Below are 19,676 nucleotides of genomic sequence, written 5' to 3' on the forward strand. Positions count from 1 at the left end.
CATGTGATTCCCGCCATCTCTATAAAGAAAGGTAATTTCATTTAGTATCCCTTGGCTGTCTATAAGTTTTCAGTATGAACCTTTGCTTTTTATGTTTTTATGATTTTTCACCACGGATATTTAGTCAAACTCAATGAATACACAAACTATGACAATGGGGGAGAAAGATTTTCTAAGTTATTTTGTTATTTTTATAACTTGAGTCAAGTTAGGGACATCTTGACCCTTGATTGAAAATCAAGAGCTAAGATTCAATCATTATTTTTGAATCTTGACCTTTGATTTTCATTCAAGGGCTAAGATTAGCCTAACATGACTAGTCATGTTAGTCTAATTTGAGGGAATCCCCTTCCGACAATGGGCGAGGAAAGGAAAAGATAGGGGCAGGCAAACACTATATTTGTGAAATGATATTGATCTAAATTCTTTTTTTTTAAAGGTCATTTCTCTCAAAAAATAGTAGTTTTGTTACTGAACTTTGTTGCCTCCACCATTAATGACTTCACCTTCTGGCTCGCATTAGATTTAAAGATACACTAAAGACTAGAATAAGTTTAGTGGTTTTAGGAGTTATGTGAGGGAACTAGGATTAGTCTATTTAAACAGTCTTAAATATTAGGTAAAGGAGATACCAGAACTAGTGCACCATCCATAAACTCAATTACGAATCAACATCTCTGGCACCGAAAATGGTTCAAGGTCTGCAGTCTTATCTAACTTTCATTTACTATATTTTAACATTCAATATTTAGTTTAGGACAACTTTTGTAAATATATAAGTCCAGGCGTGTAGAATGTAAATATTTAGGTGAGTCGGTTAGGTAGTTGTATAAATATTATTTCTCTTGTAAATCATTTCTAATTAATTCAATATAATATCAAAATATTTCCAGATTAATTCTATTTCAACTTCCATGAATCTCTATTGTTCATGTGGTATCAAAGCCTACGATCATGTTGCGTGATTACTCCGGCGATCTTTTCTGACCGATCAATTAGGTTCGACCGTCTTCTCCGGCGACCTCTCTGATTTAAATTTCTAATTCTTGATTTCCCGCTCTTTTGTTTCTTCTTCGATACTCTCAATAAAACTTCAATTAATCACAAATTCATATCAGATTTACATTTCTTCTTGAAATAACCGTCAATTGATTTCAATTGATCATTTCACCATTTTTTCCTAAGATCCCCAATTTTTCTAGTCAAAACCCTAATTTTTCATAATATTCTTCCTGAAAATGGCACCTTTTACTACTGAAACTGTTACTCCTCTAACTGATGTTAATTCACCAAATCATCCACTATTCTACATCAAAATGATCATCCAGGCCTAATACTCATCTAAAAGAAATTGACTGGATCTGATAACTTTGGTGCTTGGAAACAATCTATGATGATTGCACTAAATGCGAAAAACAAACTCAAAATTGTCACTGGAGAATATAAAAAGACTGATGTAACTCCTAAAATTCAGTCTCTTTGGGATAGGAACAATGACATGGTGATTTCTTGGCTGCTCAACACCATTACAGAAGAAATTGGTAATTCTTTGAACTTTATCACTAATGCTGCTGAATTGTGGTATGAATTACAAGAGCATTATGCTCAACTTGATGGACATAGGATTTACCAATTAACTCATGACATTACACAATTAAAACAAAATAATTGTGTTGTTGAAGTTTATTACCACAAATTGAAAGGGCTTTGGGATGAACTTGATGCACTTGAAACACCATTTCAATGCACCTGCCTTTGTACTTGTGAAAATGGAAAGACAAATTCTGAGAGAGATAATAGGAAAAGACTTGTTCATTTCCTAATGGGCTTAGATGAGTGCTACTCTAACACTAGGGGCCAAATTTTACTCATGACATCCCTTCCAACTGTGGCAAAAGCTTATAGCATGGTTAGGCAAGAAGAAAAACAAAGAGAAGGGATTTTCGTTAAACCTACAACTGCTGCTGCCCTTGCATTCAGCACTCTTATCATGATAAACAAATTTACAACTCTTATGCTAAGCCCTCCAACACCTCCTACAAATATGCCAAACCAAGCTCTAGTGACAATAATAGGAAAAGCCAATTTAAGAAAGGGGTTTATTGTAGAAATTTCTTCGAAGAGGGACACACAAAAGAAGAATGCTACAGACTCCATGGTTATCTCCCTGGCCATCCTTTACATGGATAGATTAAGCCACCAATTCAACAACCAAATCAACCCTACAGGGCAGTTCATATCACTACTACACCCACTGCTACTGATCACATTCCATCACCTACTGCTATCCAAAATGACTTTAGACCACCCACAAACACTGCTAACCAAGGCCATGGATCTGACCTTGCCATGTATGCAAGAATGGATCAGTTGCAGAACCAACTCAACCAGATGGCAATGCTACTTCAACATTCTCAAACTGCAGCCCTACATGCTCAAGGAAATCAAACAAGAAACTCATCAGAAGGTACACTCAGACTTATTGCCTCTCATTTAACTGCTAAAAGGTACACTCTTATTGCTTCACTTGTTTCTCATTTGAAGAATGGTTGGGTAGTAGACAGTGGTGCTACTGATTATGTTTCTAAATCCTTATCCTGCATGCACAATTTAAAAACCTTTCCCTCTGCAGTTTATGTGACTTTACCTGATGGCAGTCACACAATTGTGACCACTTATGGCTCTGTCACAATTAATCCCACCATCACCATCCATGGTGTCCTTTACATTCCTTCTTTTGCCTTCAATTTACTATCTGTTAGTAAATTAGGTGCCCATCTCAACCTTGCTGTTTTATTCACACCTCTATGATGCTACTTTCAGGATCATCACAAGAGAATTGCCCATGGCACCCTCTGTAATGGTCTATACATTCTCCAACAACAAGCACCACCCATCCAAGCTTCTACAATTCTCACAGCAACTCAATCTGCTCCACCATCTGCTACCAGTGACATTGCTTTTCTTTGGCATTCAAGACTTGGACACTCCTCCTTTTCAGCTCTTAAACAAATAAAAACAATTTCTCCTTTTATTCAATGTAATGATTCTATTAGCACTTGTAGTATATGTCCATTATCTAAGCATCATGCTTTACCTTTTCAATGTAGCTCCTCTCACGCTTCTTGTCCATTTGATTTGGTTCATTTAGATATATGGGGTCCATATAAACAAACTACTTTACACAATTGTAAATACTTTCTTACAATTGTTGATGATTTCTCTACAGCTACATGGACATATCTTTTACCAAATAAACAACTTGCCACTTCTCACATCAAAACCTTCTTGTGGAGTCCTTCACTCGATGGTTTAACCCACAAGTGTAGAATAACAAGTCAAGTAATCACTAGATATGACTAGTATTAAACGTCAAGTAAGCACTAGATTGGACTAGTATTACGATAAATATAAATGCAAGAATATATATAACGTAGTACGTACTTAAGCAATATAAAGATAAGCAAGTAAGTAAATGGTGAGATACAATGTAATTTTCAAGTGTATTTTATTTATTGATGTTAAATAAAATACACGGTTGTTGCGGAACAAGATATTACAAAGTAAGTATCTAAACAACCTATGAATTACAAGTGATCTAAACTTTGCTAAATAAACTCTTTGATCGAAATACTTAAAGTTGTGAAGTATGACTGTTTAGATCGAGAGTATTTGAGCAAAGGCACCAAATTACAAAAGTATGTAATTTGGACGAGGAAGTGACTTGGTATTTATAGGCAAAAAGAATAAATATAATATTCTTTTTGCCGTACACATATGGTTACATGCATTTAAGGAAATTAGTTTAATTCCTTAATCCTTAAATGCATTGATTAAAGTACAAGAATAAAGTCACATGATAGTGACTTGTCTTCTAATTAACCAACCACCTTTACATGCGTGTAAGGCTTTTAACAAAAGACAAATGGATTGTCCAGTTAAAGGCATGTAAAAGCATAAAGTCAATTCCTCGTAATCAGTGTTCAGACTTGTAAGGTCTAGAACACTGATAAGGACTCCAGTCAGGAGATCTGGTAAGTCTTCCAGTGAGCTCCGCTATTTGTCAGACTTCTTTTTTCAGACTTCAGTCTTCGACTTCAGTGAGAATGTTCTTCAGTGGAAAGATCTTGACTGGAGTGAAGTCCAGTAAACAAATCTGGTGGAATCCAGATTTCTATACAAGTAAGTTGTTCACTGGTCTTAACATAATTTTTGGACAAATCTTCAGAGGGCTCCAGTAGTCACGTCTGGAGCGAGTCCAGTAAATCTGGACCTAACACTTCTATTTCTATGTGTTAAATCATTTCAAAACAACAATCAAAACTATCCGGACTGATAATGGTTCATAATTCATTAACTCTTCTCTCAACACCTTCCTTGCTGACCATGGCATTCTTCATCAAACCTCATGCCCTTACACACCCCAACAAAATGCTAGGGTGGAAAGAAAACATAGACAATTACTTGAAATTGCAAGGGCAATTCGATTTCATGCCAATTTCCCCATACATTTTTGGGGATACTGCATCATGTCTGCCACCTATATCATCAATAGATTACCTTCCAAACCTATCCATCTAAAATCCCCTTATGAACTTCTATATCACACCCCACCTGATCTCACCCATATGAGGATTATTGGTTGCAAAACTTATGCTTACAAACACATTATGACAAATTTGCACCAAGAGCCACTGAATCCATTTTACTTGGCCATCCTCTCACCCAAAAAGGGTATTTACTCTATTACATTCAAAATAAAACAACTTTTGTTAGCAGACATGTCATTTTCCATGAAACAATTTTCCCATTTAAATCTCAAATAAAACACTCTGAAAATAATTCCATTTCTCCCTCCTTATCTCCAACCAACATTTTCTTTCCTTCCACCACCTTATCCACTCCTACTGACACAAATGCACTCTCTGATCTTGATGGAACTAGTGCACCCCTACAACATCATCCCTACTACTTCTCTTGAGTTAAATCATGACCAACATTCTGATCATCAACAAGATGAACAAACCAATTCCCTCTCCAATCTATTCATGATGATCCCTCACCTTTATCCACTAGGCTACCATCCACCAGAACTCACAAACCTCCTATCAAACTCAAGGATTATCACTGCCCTCTCACAAAGAAAACCATCAATTCAATATCAACTTCTAAATTTCACCACTCCAAATTCATTAATTACTGTAATATCTCCTCACCAATCACAAAACACTTTCTCAATTCCCTGCATGCTCAAGTAGAACCACACTCTTATACCCAAGCTTCCAAAGATGAAAAATGTGTTGAAGCAATGCAGAAAGAATTGAATGCTCTTGAATCAAATAATACATGGACAATAACCACTCTTCCACCTGATAAATCCCCAATTGGTTGCAAATGGGTATTTAGAGTAAATTACCATGCTGATGGCAGCATAGAGAGGTACAAGGCACGTTTAGTTGCCAAAGGTATCACTCAAAAAGCAGGGGTGGACTACAAAGAAACATTTGCACCTGTTGCAAAAATGATAACAGTTAGAACAATTCTTGCAATAGCAGTTCAAAAACATTGGTTCATTGAACAATTGGATGTTAACAATGCCTTTCTACATGGTGATCTACATGAAGAAGTCTACATGAAACTCCCACCTGGTTACAAGACACATTTGCCATTCAATTCTGTTTGCAGATTAAATAAATCCCTCTATGTCCTCAAACAAGCAAACAGACAGTGGTTCAACAAACTAACCACCTTTTTAATTCAATTGGGATTCAAACAGAGTTATACAGACACATCCTTATTTACTCTGCATCAAGACTCCAATTTCACTGCATTCATTGTGTATGTTGATGATAGCTTATTACTGGGCTCCAACAATATTGTCATCTCCAACATCAAAAAGCAGCTTGATCTCCAATTCAGCATAAAAGATCTTGGTGCCCTCCACTATTACTTAGGAGTTGAATTTCTTAGAAATAAAGATGGACTTTATATGACTCAAAGAAAGTATGCTCTGGATCTCCTAACCACAGCCAAACTCCTTGATGAGAAACCATCCAACACCTTTCTTGATCCTCACAAACCCCTTACCAACACTGAAGGTGAACTACTAGAAGATCCATCAATTTATAGGACTCTAGTTGGCAAACTCATCTACTTAACAATAACCAGGCCAGATATATCCTTTGCTGCACAAGTACTAAGTCAATTCTCTCATTCTCCAAGAACCAGTCATATGCAAGCCCTTCACAAGGTCCTTAAATACATTAAGTTGTCACCTGGCCAAGGATTATATTTTCCATCAACCACAAACAATGCTCTCTCAGCATACTGTGATACTGGACCTCTAAATGCCTTCAGTGATAGTGATTGGGCATCCTATCATACTACCAGAAGATCAGTCACAGGCTACTGTATTTTCCTAGGTTCTTGTCTCATTTCTTGGCAATCAAAGAAGCAAAATGTGGTTTCCAGATCATCAACAGAGGTTGAATACAGGGCTCTTGCAGACTGTACTTGTGAAATAACCTGGCTCAAGAGCTATACTACATGATCTGCATATTTCTATATACACTCCTACCCCCATTAATTGTGACAATTCCTCTGCAATTGCTTTAGCTTCTAATTCAGTCCAACATGCCAGAACGAAACACATTGAGATAGACTGCCAATTTGTTAGAGACAAAATCAAAGTTGGCCAGATTGTCCCTATGTTCATCCCAACTCAAGAACAACCTGCAGATGTTCTTACTAAAAGTCTCAGCAAAACACCTCACCATAAATGCATCACCAAATTTGGCATTTGTGATCCTTTCACACTGCCAATTTGCGGGGAGGGTAAAGGGGATACCAGAACCAGTGCACCATCCATAAACTCAATTACGAATCAACATCTCTGGCACTGAAAATGGTTCAAGATCTGCAGTCCTATCTAACTTCCATTTACTATATTTTAACATTCAATATTTAGTTTAGGACAACTTTTGTAAATATATAAGTCCAGGGGTGTAGAATGTAAATATTTAGGTGAGTCGGTTAGGTAGTTGTATAAATATTATTTCTGCTGTAAATCATTTCTAATTAATTCAATATAATATCAAAATATTTTCAGATTAATTCTCTCTCAACTTCCATGAATCTCTATTGTTCATGCTAGGTTTTATAGGTTGTCTAGCATCTGTGGGGCCATCGGCCCCATAAATTCTTAGTAATTCCTAGTTATATGTATGTATGGATCTTTTCATAATACATGTTTATGGTTTCTTCTAGGATGCTATGTTATTATGTTTACACTTTTATACTGTTTATATTTTATATGGTTGTTATCGTATATGTATTTGTAGAACTTGTGATATAGTATGTTAGGCACATGGTCACTATTCTTCCCTACTCTTAACTTAGATGGGGATATTAAGCAGACAGGTTAATTCTTCTATGCCATTTTTTTGGCTGACATGTATGAAAACTAAACTCTTTACATTTTTCTTCTACTTCTTCTGGCCGGAGGTCCTTATAGAAGCAGTCGATCTACCTTTAGGTAGAGATAAGACTGTCTACAGCTCACCTCCCCCATACCCCGCTTAGAGATTGGGTCTTGTTGTTGTTGTTGTTGTTGTCCCCACTCCCATTATATTCATACTGGCCTAGATCTTAATCATATGTATATGTGTCATTGTATGTTAGTTTCAATCAGAGGACTTATGGACCTTGTTCGAGCTTAAAAAAAGGCTCCTAACCTAAATGTAACAAATTATATTAAATAAACTAATAAATTAAAAATTAATTTGTGAGATGATTAATAATTTAATAGTTAAATCTAGATTTTAATAAATACAATCTAAGATTATGCTTAAACTAGTACTAATACCCGTGCGTGATGCATGGATTGACTAATAATATTTATATCTATATTTCATTTTATTATATTTAAGTTTATATAACTATTTAATGAAAAGTGTAAGTTTAAACATTTAATTGGGAAAACAGACCACAATAACTAAATCCATCAACTTAAGTTTAATAAACCTAATCATTTGTATTTAGCCAAATTAAAGATACCACTTAAACCTTCATAAAATAAAAAATCATTCAAAATATGAAAATGAACATGGTTGTTATGAATGAGTAATTCTTTAAACCCCAAATTAATTTAGAATAATGTAATAATCATAGTAATATTAACTTCGTGTAAAAAATATTTTATAATGACGGAATGATAATAATAATAATAGTAATAATGATAAAGATAAAAATAAAAATAATACTTGTAATAATCTAGCAATATAAAAAAAACTCAATTTCGACACTCATTGATTGACACCTAACTTATAATTACTTATAATTTTAAAAAGATGTCTCCTATTAATCTATGTTAATAAAATAATCCTATATCTCAAATTTTATTTATAACATAAATTATATCAAACTATTTGTAATAATCCTATATGTATTGTCGTATTGATAAGTTATACGTATAGTGGCATAGTTGATAAATTTGTTTAGCATTTTCCTAAATTTTATAGTATCTTATAAACAAAAATAAAAATATATATAATTACGTAGGTAATTTAGATACAAACATAAACATAAGGAGCTTAGGAAATTTTAGGAAACGTAATCACATATGGATATTTTAGTTTACATAATATATTTATTAACATATAATATGTTTATAAAAATTAAAAAATTAAAATGTGTGGGTTTTATACATAAGCTAGGTACATGACAACTACATATTTCATTCATCCTAATATATACATGTATTGTTTACGTTGTCCAAAAAAAAAGTAGACAATCAAGTGACAGCTTGACTTGCCAATCTAAAATAACGTACTGAATAATTTTTTTTCTATCCACAAAAATATGTAAGTAGCTTTTGTATGCGGGTTAAACTATGTTTTAATTTTAGATTATTGTTATAATTTATAATGGACTTAGCTAATTACATATACAATACATAACTTTTAATATATATATAACGTTAAAAATAAAAAGAATCGGACCCCTTAAAAATCGGACTTGGTTGGTCGGCCACCATCTAAGCCGGCCATGCTTTCAATTATGTTCCAACTCATGCAACAAAGGCTTAACGATCAGGAAACGGCTCATCTTATAAATAAAAATGATCCAAGACTTATTTTTAGCTACATCAAGCGTTAACTAAATCAATTGAAAGCTCACTAGTTGCTCATACATTTTTTTTTTGATACAAATAGTTACAAATATGGAAAGGGTTACGTATCTTGGAGTGTAAGTAATTTTGCAACTTTTTCTATTGTGTGTATGCATCAAAAATTTTAAACATTTTATGTAAGTATCTCGCTAAATTGAACACTTAATGTAAAATTTTTACGTTTACCAATCAAAAACTTTTATGTGGCCAGCTCATATAGTTGCCACGTATACATTTTTACATTATGCGTTCAATTTAACGAGATACTTACATAAAATGTTCAAAATTTTTAATGCATACACACAATAAAAAAAGTTGCAAAGATACTTACACTGCAGGATGCTAAACCCATCTGGATATAAGCTAAACAAGTACATATTCTAGATCCCTCCCAAAACTTTAACTACAAGGGCTACAAAAGGGGTAGGAAAAACTCATGACAATTACAGAACCCTAGACACAAGAAAAACCCCGCCCGTGGAGGTTGTGTCACCAGTTTTCACTCCGTGGATGTTTTTGGTGTAGTCCCAAACAAGCCTCGAAGAACATATCATCCCAAAGTTCATCTATCTGTTTTGCCTAACTCGATTAAGATATTGTCACAATTCACAAGAATCTCCTACAGCAAGTACCAAAACTTTAGATTCTTGTATACACAATGTTCACAAGATATTGTTACAATTCACAAGAATCTCCTACAGCAAGAATCTCCTCATACATTTTAGAACATCATATGGTACACAATGTTCATAATATTTGGATTCTTGTAGCTGTAATGTAACAAATGTATTATAAATCACCATCGATCTATTGACGTGTAATCCTCAAACCAAAAGAATAACTTTGTTCAACAAGACAAGTTCTTGCAATCTATGTTGTGTTGCAGTCGATATAGCTCTAAATCTAAGCAAGCCTCTGCAATTAACTTGTCTTGGTCGAATATTTGAGCATCAGTTGAAGAGCATGGCTGTAAAAAATCATTAAATATTTTCTTAGAAGAACCTTAGAATATGTACCTAAAATCCTAAATAAAGAAATTAATGTCCCAGATGGCAAAACAGGGATCCAATACTATCCCAACAAAGGGGTAGGGAGAAAAATCAACTATACAAGATATATGAGAGTCTTCTACAGTTGTACCTTGCACCTTAAACTTAAGTATAATTATACAAGGACGAGTATGGTGCACAAAAGGTCACACAAGTAAATGCAGCAAATTGGGAAGGTTGAATAAAAGGTGAAAGTCAGTTGTCCTAGGTACGGCCAGTTGGTCTTGGATCAACTGGGCATCCATTGCCTCTCCACAAATGCTTTGTATGGCCACTATGGATAACTTTTTTTTTTTTTTGAAATAGGTCACGAGTTCGAATACTCACTCCATGGGTGGTCGCAAAGACAGGAAACAGGATAAAAAATGTCTATTTATCTGGGACTGGTCCTTGGGGAAGGGTCAGTGGGAGCCCAAAAGGCACATGAGGGTAAGCATTTCTCTTTTGTGGAGTTGTCCTCGGTCAGGTCAGGTTGACCTGCAAACTTTTTTCTGTCTAATTGTCAAATTTTTATAAATATCAATGCATCAATTATGATTACAAAAACTAGGTTACTACACAAAATATAACTTTAAAAAAGACAATGGCATAAAAAGGTATCAAAAAAGAAATATAACTACCTTTTTATGACATTTACCATATTGACTAGTTTGTTAGTTACTGGTCAAAATTACCACATATAGTCACTAAGTTTCAATTTTGACTGGAAATAGTGACTTTACAGTGTTTAAGGAGTGACTGAACTATAAGATTCTGTTACGGATCAAAACCATTGCAAGGTATGGGACTTGTCCCACATCGGTTGTATGGGAAACCAATGTGGGGTTTATATACCAAATGGGCTCTCTCACCCATTAGGCTAGTCTTTTGGGTTGTGTTCTCCCATTTAGTATGTAACAGATTCAAGGGCCTGTTCATTGTGTCACACCTGCATGTTATTGAATACTTCTCTATGTTCATGTATGATTGTAATCCACAAAGTAGGGATGCACATTACAAGTTTTGAAGAATTGTTTGTATACCGTTAGTCATGTGTGCATTATACCGAGGATACAAACAAACAATGGACAAAAGGAAAAGAATCAATAAGCATAAACAATGACAGTGTGTAAACTTCAATAATTTGCAAACAAGAGCATCATAAAATAGAACTTAAATTTTTAAGGACGGGCCACAAATAGTTTTGAACAAAATGATTGGTTTTATGGACTAAAGTGAAAACTGGAACTTCTTTTAACTGTATCCAAGAACAATTAGGAGAGTAGAAAAACTAGGGGTGGCAAAATGAGGGTTGGACAATGGATCAAAAGTTTTAATTTCTAGTGCGTATTGTTTATCCATTTACAAGATCGTATTCATAATTAGATTTTATAATGGAGGCAATTTAAAAGATTTATCCATTTGAATACTCTTTGGTGATAAACCCATTTGACTCACTAGATATGGTTCCTTTTCATATAAATCTCATAGCCTAACACAGTTGCCTCATTAAGCATACTATAACCCAAATACAGTAGAAAGTTCACTTTTCATATTAACTAAATTTAGTTACCTTGGTAGGAAATCCCCTGATGTAACCAACAAGTGCTACTTCCATCAGATGATCAACTATTTTATTGTTTCCATTCATAAAACAAGCATTCTGAAATGAAATCAACAAGTTACCATGCATATTTAATTGTTTATCTTAATCTTATTTACATTTCATTCGAGACACCAAATTCAAAATACTAAAAGAAAACTGACAAGGATTTACATCATATGTAAGCTTTCAACATATTATCAGATCATACAAAAGGTAACCTCTTGAAAGCATCTGCTCCCATTCATGTCAAAAAGACATTTTTAATGTTAGTTGAAATCCTAGTAACCTAATAGCTTATGGAGTAAGTAGCATCAGTGATTCGACTTGTTATGGTAAAACATAAACTACTTCTGTCCAATACAAGTGCAATATTAAATCCAAAGCTACCAAATTGCTCATTCTAGGTATTAAAAGTTCTTAATCATCTTAATATTATTCATGGGTATTGCGGGGCTTTAAAACTAGTAAAATAGCAGACTTAAATATGTTGCATACTAGTAAATAAATATCATAGTAAGCTTTTGCAATTCAAGATGGCCAAAAATGGATAGTTCTGAGTATATTAGCCCCATGGGTTGCCTAATGGCATGGCCAAGCTGGATACTATAACTTATCATATAATCTCCCAATTGTATCTCTATCCCTTTTCAATGAATTCAGTCTAATCCACAAGGAGCATTTTACCAGCTGTTAAACAGGTCAAAATGTGTCACATTTGGTCAGCCTTAACCTCCAAACACTTTCTAAATTTTATAAGAATTTAAAAACTAATACATGATTACATAAAGTATGGTTATAATCTGATCCAAACTTTTATGAATAAAACAATTTAAGAGGTAAACACTTTGGGGGTGTTTGGAATTGCGTTTAAAAGAGATTATCTAATTATTCTGTTTGCAAAACACAGATAATCAGAAAATTGCTTGACTGAAAAAGTGCTTTACGTTTGTATAAAGAGAAAACGCAAAATCTTTTTTGAAACCAATGCCAAACACCCCCTTAGTATACTATGGATGACTAATTAATAGTTCAACCTGTTGGATATGTTTCAGTATTAGATAAAACAAGCATCGTTAGAATGCATAGTATAAGGTAAAAAATTTGTCCAAGAAAATAAGATTGTCGCTGTAAAGTAAGACCAACCAAGATACAAGGCATGCACGCACATCATTTATGCTCTTCTACAATCTCAGTGAGATTTAAATCTGCTATAGTTTCCTTTCCAAATAATGTGAACCCAACAGTTGCCTGCAAAAGAACCAGAACCAGGTTATTAGTTATTACGTGCAAATACAACCTCCATGTTGAAGTATTTGCATATAATGAGCTCATGGCTAATTAGCCTTTTAATATACATGTGTACAAAAAGAATAGAAAGGCGCACCAATCCTCTCTTTTTGTCTATCTTCTTTATGGTGCCGGAGAAGTCTGCAAAAACCCCAGATATTATTCGAACATTTGACCCTAGAAGAGGCCCTGAAGGCTTTCTGGATCGCTGCTTTGAAACTAATTTTTTATCTGGAAGTGAAACCGATTTTTTATCTGACTCAAGGTCTCCTGAATGCTCTTCTTCAAAGGCTTTATCTGCTGCTTCCTGCTTTTCCTTCACTTCTTGAAATATTGCTTCCATGTCCTCCTCGGAGACAGGCCGCGGTTTGTTAATCTTTCGTTTTCTGTAAATTTTAATGAGTAAACCTTTATGTAAGATGTTTAGGGGTGCAATTTTTGACTCTTCATATACAACAACGATATCTTATTCCGTCAAATGCGGTATATAAGGAAAGTGAGATGTATACAGTCTTAACCTACTCAAAGGTAGAGATATTGCTTCCAGATAGACACATATAACAGACACAAATTGGGTTGTCTTTTTATTTAAACACACATATAGTCTCCAATTGCGTATTGAAAAATGTAGCTTTTGCAATCATAATATATGCAAAAAAAGAAAGAAAGAAGTCTGCATCAGTTAACACAATTCAACCAAACCCATATTAAGGCTTATTCATATTTATTTGTATCCCAACCCGCCCAGTTTGTCACCTCTGGAGATGCGAATATTCTATTATGCTCAGTTGTAAACCAAAATATCACTAAAAACATAAAACATAGGTGAGTAATTATGGACTTCAGTGTCCGTTCTTGTCAGTAAAGTGGCTCAAAAGATCCGGACAAATTGAAGCAAATGATGCAAGTAAAAAGCAAATTGAAGGAGTTCCTACGTATTTCCAGCCATTCGTCCAATAAATCCTCCAACCCCTTCACAATCTTCTTTGATGAAATTGTGGAGTTCCCTGTTGAGTACGCACTTGATAAACACGCATCCAGGATACAAGGACTTCGGTTTAACTGAGATCTTCCCACTCTTCAACTTAGTTTTCTCATCAATAACTGCAGCAAATACCTGCCAAGGCATCAGATAGACTCATTAAGTAGTTAATCATATCTTTGTATTTCGAGTTATAGTTACATGGTTGCAAAAAAATAACTCTAGTGATCAAAAATACCAAATAATACACTATTGTAGCCAAGTTTATTTGTGTTTGCAAAAATGAGGGCAACTCAATTCTTGAATTCGCAACTCGAAACTCAAATTCACAAGAGGGATAGCTAATTCACAAAGCATAAAGGAAATTTGCAACTAAGGGGATGTTGGAATTCATTTTTTTTAAGTCCTGTTGTCAAATGTGTTTAGTGTCATGTATCTAAACGGCCTATTACATCGGAAATAAAGACACCAACCAAATAGTAGAGTAATAAATCCTTGTAATAATAATAATTATAGTGAGTAGTAAGGAAGGGAAGGGAAAGACCTGGAAATGGAGATCGGGGAAGTTTTTGTGGAGGGACTGAGTCATGCGTAGGATAGTGTCTTTACCTTTAGCCCTGGAAACTTTGAGGATCCACCATTGTGGGCCCAATTGAGCTAATAAATCAAGGTTGAGTTCTTCCTTCCAGCTATTATACCTTTTCTTTGGTTTTTCCAGCAGCTTCTCTTCCACGTGTTCCCTCCAGTTATACCCCGTCCCCATCTTTTCTTCCCTTTTCTCTTTTCTCATCTCCCGCTTTTCCTTACTTCCTGCTCCTGCTGCTAACGATGATGATGATGTTCCTTCCCCCCACCCGAGGATTATTGGTACTGCTACTTGACTTTCTTGCTGTTTGATAACTGCTGCAGCAGCAGCAGCGGGGTTTTTAATTTTTATTATTCTCGTTCTCGTCATAGGACGAAAGGAGGGCATTGGACGCCGCCACCAAACCACCTCTTTCTGGTAACCAACAACATTAACATTCATGCTTTGTGTAATTGAGTGTGTGGGTGTCTTTGTATGGGTGTATGTGTTTTCTCTTTGAAGTTATGAAAACGTTATCCTTTTCTTCATTTCATTTTTAACTTATTTTTGCACAATAAATATAAATATATGCATTACATTACATGTTTGTATTATATAACTGTAAATATACACAGTGTTTTATATGGCTAAAAAATATTATTTAGGAATCATTTCCTTTTCTTTATATATTAAAAAATCTTTCATAGATCTATGATCTACAGTATATTAACAAATATGTACGTTGTTCTTGAAAACGTTTCGTTTTTGTATATAGTAGCAATAAAATTAAAAGAATTTCTCAGACGTTTATTGTGTGCGATAATATGTAAAATTTATAACATGTTTTCAGAATAATCTTATACATCATTTAAATGTCATGAAAATTACTAAAATGCTGGTGATTTGTTATTGAATTATAGTTATCATACAATATAAAAGTGGAAGAAATCGATTAGAAAAGCCAAAAACTAACAATATACTACGTAATCTTTAGAACAGCAAAACAATATATTTGAGTTTATCCATTCTTTAAAAATGTGTTTATGCAAAACGTAAATAACCTGAACTACATATACGCAAAACTTATACTTGTATCCGGTGGCGGATCCAAAAGTAGTTTTCATGAGGGGCACCAAACAATACAAGTGACAATATAGTTGAATGAATTATTAAAAGTATCAAAATTGTGAAGTCCCTCACTTGATGGTTTAACCCACAAGTGTAGAATACGACAAGTCTAAGTATATACTAGATTGGACTAGTATTATTATAAATATAAATGCAAGAATATATATATAAAGTAATATGTAACTTAAGCAATATAAAGATAAGCAAGTAAAGTAAATGGTAAGACACAATGTAATTTTTAAGTGTGTTTTATTTATTGATGTTAAATAAAATACAAGGTTGTTGCGGAACTAAGATATTACAAAGTAAGTATCTAAACAACCTTACGAATTACAAGTGATCTAATATTTGCTAAATAAACTCTTTTGATCGAAATACTTAAAGTTGTTTGATAATTGTTGCAGCAGCGCAGCGGGGCTTTTAATTTTTATTATTCTCGTTCTCGTCATAGGACGAAAGGAGGGCATTGGACGCCGCCACCAAACCACCTCTTTCTGGTAACCAACAACATTTACATTCATGCTTTGTGTAACTGTGTGTGTAGGTGTCTTTGTATGTGTGTGTCTCTCTGTATGTATTTTCTCTTTGAAATTATGAAAACGTTATCCTTTTCTTCTTTTCATTTTCTTTATATATTAAAAAATCTTTCATAGATCTATGATCTATCGTATATTAACAGATATGTACGTTGTTCCTGAAAACATTTCGTTTTTGTATATAGTAGCAATAAAATTAAAGGAATTTCTCAGACGTTTATTGTGTGCGATAATATTCGATTTCCTGCTGTTTTTAACAATAGAAAATTTTACAAAAAAATAGCTCCTTAAATAAAATATTTTTGATAAGAAAAATCAAAATTATTAATAACCTGTAGATTTTTTTTCATACCAGCTTGTTCTTTGTCTTTTATGGCAATTTGTATAACATCTCTTTTTGACTTCAACACAGCATCATCTGAGGCATTGGACATGCTCTTATCAACAACCATTTTGGTTTTTTCTGTAAGATATCCGTTGAAAATTGTTTCTAATTTGTCAAAATTCTCTTTCATTGAATCAAGTGTTGTCGATATTTCTTCTTGCTGATTAACAAGTATCCATTGTGAGGCTAGCAAGTCAACTTTGCTTGAATTGTCCAACTTCTGCTCAATTACTTGTTGATTAATCTCAACAATTGAATTCTTCATTTCTTTTTGCTCTTGAGACATTATCCACTGGCTTGTCAAAATGTCAACTTGTTGATTCTCTAACTGCATCTGTTTTCTTTTAATTTCATCCAAACTAGAAGTAATCTGCAGACAGTTTTCGTCCTGGCCTTTTTTCATCTCCTTCATCAACTTCATCAAATCCTGCATAGAACTAATCTCTGGTTCTGATGCATTAGCAATATGATTCTCAGCATTGTTAACATGTCCTGTGCACTGTCATTGAACACCACTTCCTCATTCCTATCAGTTTGCTGAACAGCAATGTCTTCTCCACTATGATTCAACATTTATGGCAGAGAATTACCATCATGTTGCTGATTCTCGGACATCTCAACTATAATTGGTGATGGTGCAACATCAGATGATGGCATGTGTTCATCATCAGTATCAGTTTGTTCAACAGATACATGTTGATCGGAAGTCTCATCCAACTTTTCTGACAAGACAGTATCATCATCTTGTCTAATCATTGAGTTGTTCGTATTTAGAACATCTTGTATACAATTCGGCTCTACTTGAAATTCATATGCATCCATTAATGCTTCATTGGTGACTTCCTGAGAGTTTACTGGGTCTTTCGATGATGAGGTTTTTGCTACGGACGATTTATGAATTTCTTGTGTCTGATCATCGAAAATTTCTTTGATTACCTCATTTCCTACTTGAAATCTGACCTTACAGGGTTTGCTTTGTTTTGATTTTTTCAAAGACTTAGTACCTTTATCACTAACCCTTTTCCTCTTAGAAGTTCTTTTGCCTTTGGTAACTTTTGATCTCGGTTCGATATCAGTAGTCACAACATCATCAGATTGTAGCGAATCAGTCTCCTTGTCAGCTTCAGAATCGGTGTTGTTCTCTTGTTCAACTCTTTCTTTTTCTTTATTACTAACACTTTTCCTCTTAGAAGTTCTTTTGCCTTTGGTAACTTTTGATCTCGGTTAGATATCAGTAGTCACGACATCATCAGATTGTAGCGAATCAGTCTCCTTGTCAGTTTCAGAATCGGTGTTGTTCTCTTGTTCAACTCTTTCTTTTTGTTGATGAAAATTCAGAAATTTAACAATAGCACTTGTTAAAAGCTGTTTCTTATCTATCGAATGAAACATTGAACAACCATTCTCTTTAACTTCGACAATTGGGCCTGTCGCCAAGCTGTAGTCATCCTTAAGGATCTTTTCAAAAATAACTCCTAAGATCCTAGCGTAGTAGACTGTCTCAGTTTTTGAAGAGATTTTGGTCATAAGATTCTCAAATAGCAAAGAAGCATAGTCTACTGGCTTATTCAACACCATACAACAAAAAATTTGCATTTCTAACTTGTTTGGTGTATCAAACCCCCCAACTCTTGTTTGCAATGACTTTGTAATATTAGTCATTAAATACTTCCAAAATCTAAGCAGATTAACAGTCTTAACAGAAGCTTTAATGCTACCTTTATATCCTATTTTTGCCAAAAAAAATTTCGATTCTTCATGACTGGGGACTTCGTCATATGATTCATTTATTTCATAATTAAGATCAAACCATTCTTTGAATTTTGACAATGTAATCACTACTTCAGTAGCAGTATTATTAATAGTACCAATAATACAAGGTTTGTTATCTTCTGTAATAGATTTCCTACTTGTATACCAAAACTCACAAAGAAGATTTTGATATAAAAATTTCGGAGTTTTGCAGAGCACCTTAAACATGGGATGTAACGATATGTACTTTGCGATTGGAGCGTATACCGCCTTGTCTTCCGGAGGATCAATGTTTGCATATTGAGGCACTTTAACCTTGATCTTTTTTGAATCAAATTTAGCATCCGAGACGTTTTCAACTTTATCTCCTTTAATATAATCTGGAAGTACATTAACCATTATAATATTATTATTAATATTTTTATTTGAAAGTTTTTAAATTAGTTGTATGAATTTTTTTAGGGTTAATTGAATTTCTGGGTTTTGAGAGCGAAATTGAATTTTTGGTTTTTTAGGTTAAATGAATTCGCGAGTTTGAAACGACAGTTTTAGGAGAGAGAAAACTAATTAAATATTTATAAAAAAAATAAAAATTCTTTTTTTAATATTGATTTTTTTCTATCAGCTTGAGTCCTATCAGCTTCTAATTATCAACTTGATCTATTAGCATATACTTGTTAAACTATCAGTTTTTAACTATTATCTTTAAAACTGTAAGTTTTGTGAGTTTTATAATTTTAGTGATTCATATAGCATTTAATTATTCAGTATCAATGAACATCGGAGTATGTTGTGCAGTTACTTGCTCAAATGAAGTTGCCATAGGTTCAACAAAGTCTTCAGTGGTATAAACTTCAGGATTAGTAGAAGGATTTGTCACTTGAGAAATATGAGTATGTGGACCTTGTAATTCATAAGTGGCAGTATGAAGATGAGATTCAGATGATGAATAAGATATATCTGAATTGAGTGATGGTGAGGACTCATCGTCTCCATTTGGTGCTGAAGAAGTGTTCATGGTACTGGAAACTGTATTTGTATCTAAACCGGGTTCAGACATTCTTGGATGATCAGGGTAGAATTCTTCAAACAAAATATCCAAATCCTCTGTGGTTGGAGTACTGAATTGAGATTTGACATTTGAAGCGGTTATTGTTGTGGAAGCTTGTGGTCGATGAAGTTCGGGTATTGAACTGTTTTGTTCAAGAACCATTCCAGAGAGTTCATCAAATCGAACA

General features: G+C 34.0%; 1 protein-coding gene across 2 annotated transcripts; it reads right to left on the minus strand.

The window, feature by feature from the left end:
- Nucleotides 1–9,798: 9,798 nt before the first annotated feature.
- On the minus strand, nt 9,799–15,199 carry LOC122601021 (transcription termination/antitermination protein NusG). 2 transcript variants are annotated; one of them, XM_043773809.1, is made up of 6 exons: nt 14,617–15,199; nt 14,026–14,207; nt 13,188–13,476; nt 12,970–13,051; nt 11,771–11,860; nt 9,799–10,136 (listed from the first exon to the last, which is right to left on the minus strand). In XM_043773809.1, exons 1-4 carry the CDS (start codon nt 15,097–15,099, stop codon nt 12,971–12,973), a joined length of 1,035 nt encoding a protein of 344 aa, XP_043629744.1. In that variant the 5' UTR covers nt 15,100–15,199; the 3' UTR covers nt 9,799–10,136; nt 11,771–11,860; nt 12,970. The 2 variants fall into 2 exon arrangements, with proteins under 2 accessions (XP_043629744.1, XP_043629738.1); XM_043773803.1 differs by having other exon boundaries at nt 12,947–13,051.
- Nucleotides 15,200–19,676: the final 4,477 nt, after the last annotated feature.

The sequence above is a fragment of the Erigeron canadensis genome, chromosome 1 (assembly GCF_010389155.1).
Source record: "Erigeron canadensis isolate Cc75 chromosome 1, C_canadensis_v1, whole genome shotgun sequence".
NCBI lineage: Eukaryota > Viridiplantae > Streptophyta > Magnoliopsida > Asterales > Asteraceae > Erigeron > Erigeron canadensis.

Bases quoted from the DNA above. Each gene is read 5' to 3' on its own strand.
- LOC122601021 (XM_043773809.1), bottom strand. From the start codon at position 15,099: ATGAATGTTAATGTTGTTGGTTACCAGAAAGAGGTGGTTTGGTGGCGG. The intron at 13,477-14,025 runs GTAGGAACTCCT...TAAAATTTACAG, and splicing joins GGACGAATGGCTGGAAATAC to AAAACGAAAGATTAACAAAC. The intron at 13,052-13,187 runs GTGCGCCTTTCT...GTTCTTTTGCAG, and splicing joins TAGACAAAAAGAGAGGATTG to GCAACTGTTGGGTTCACATT.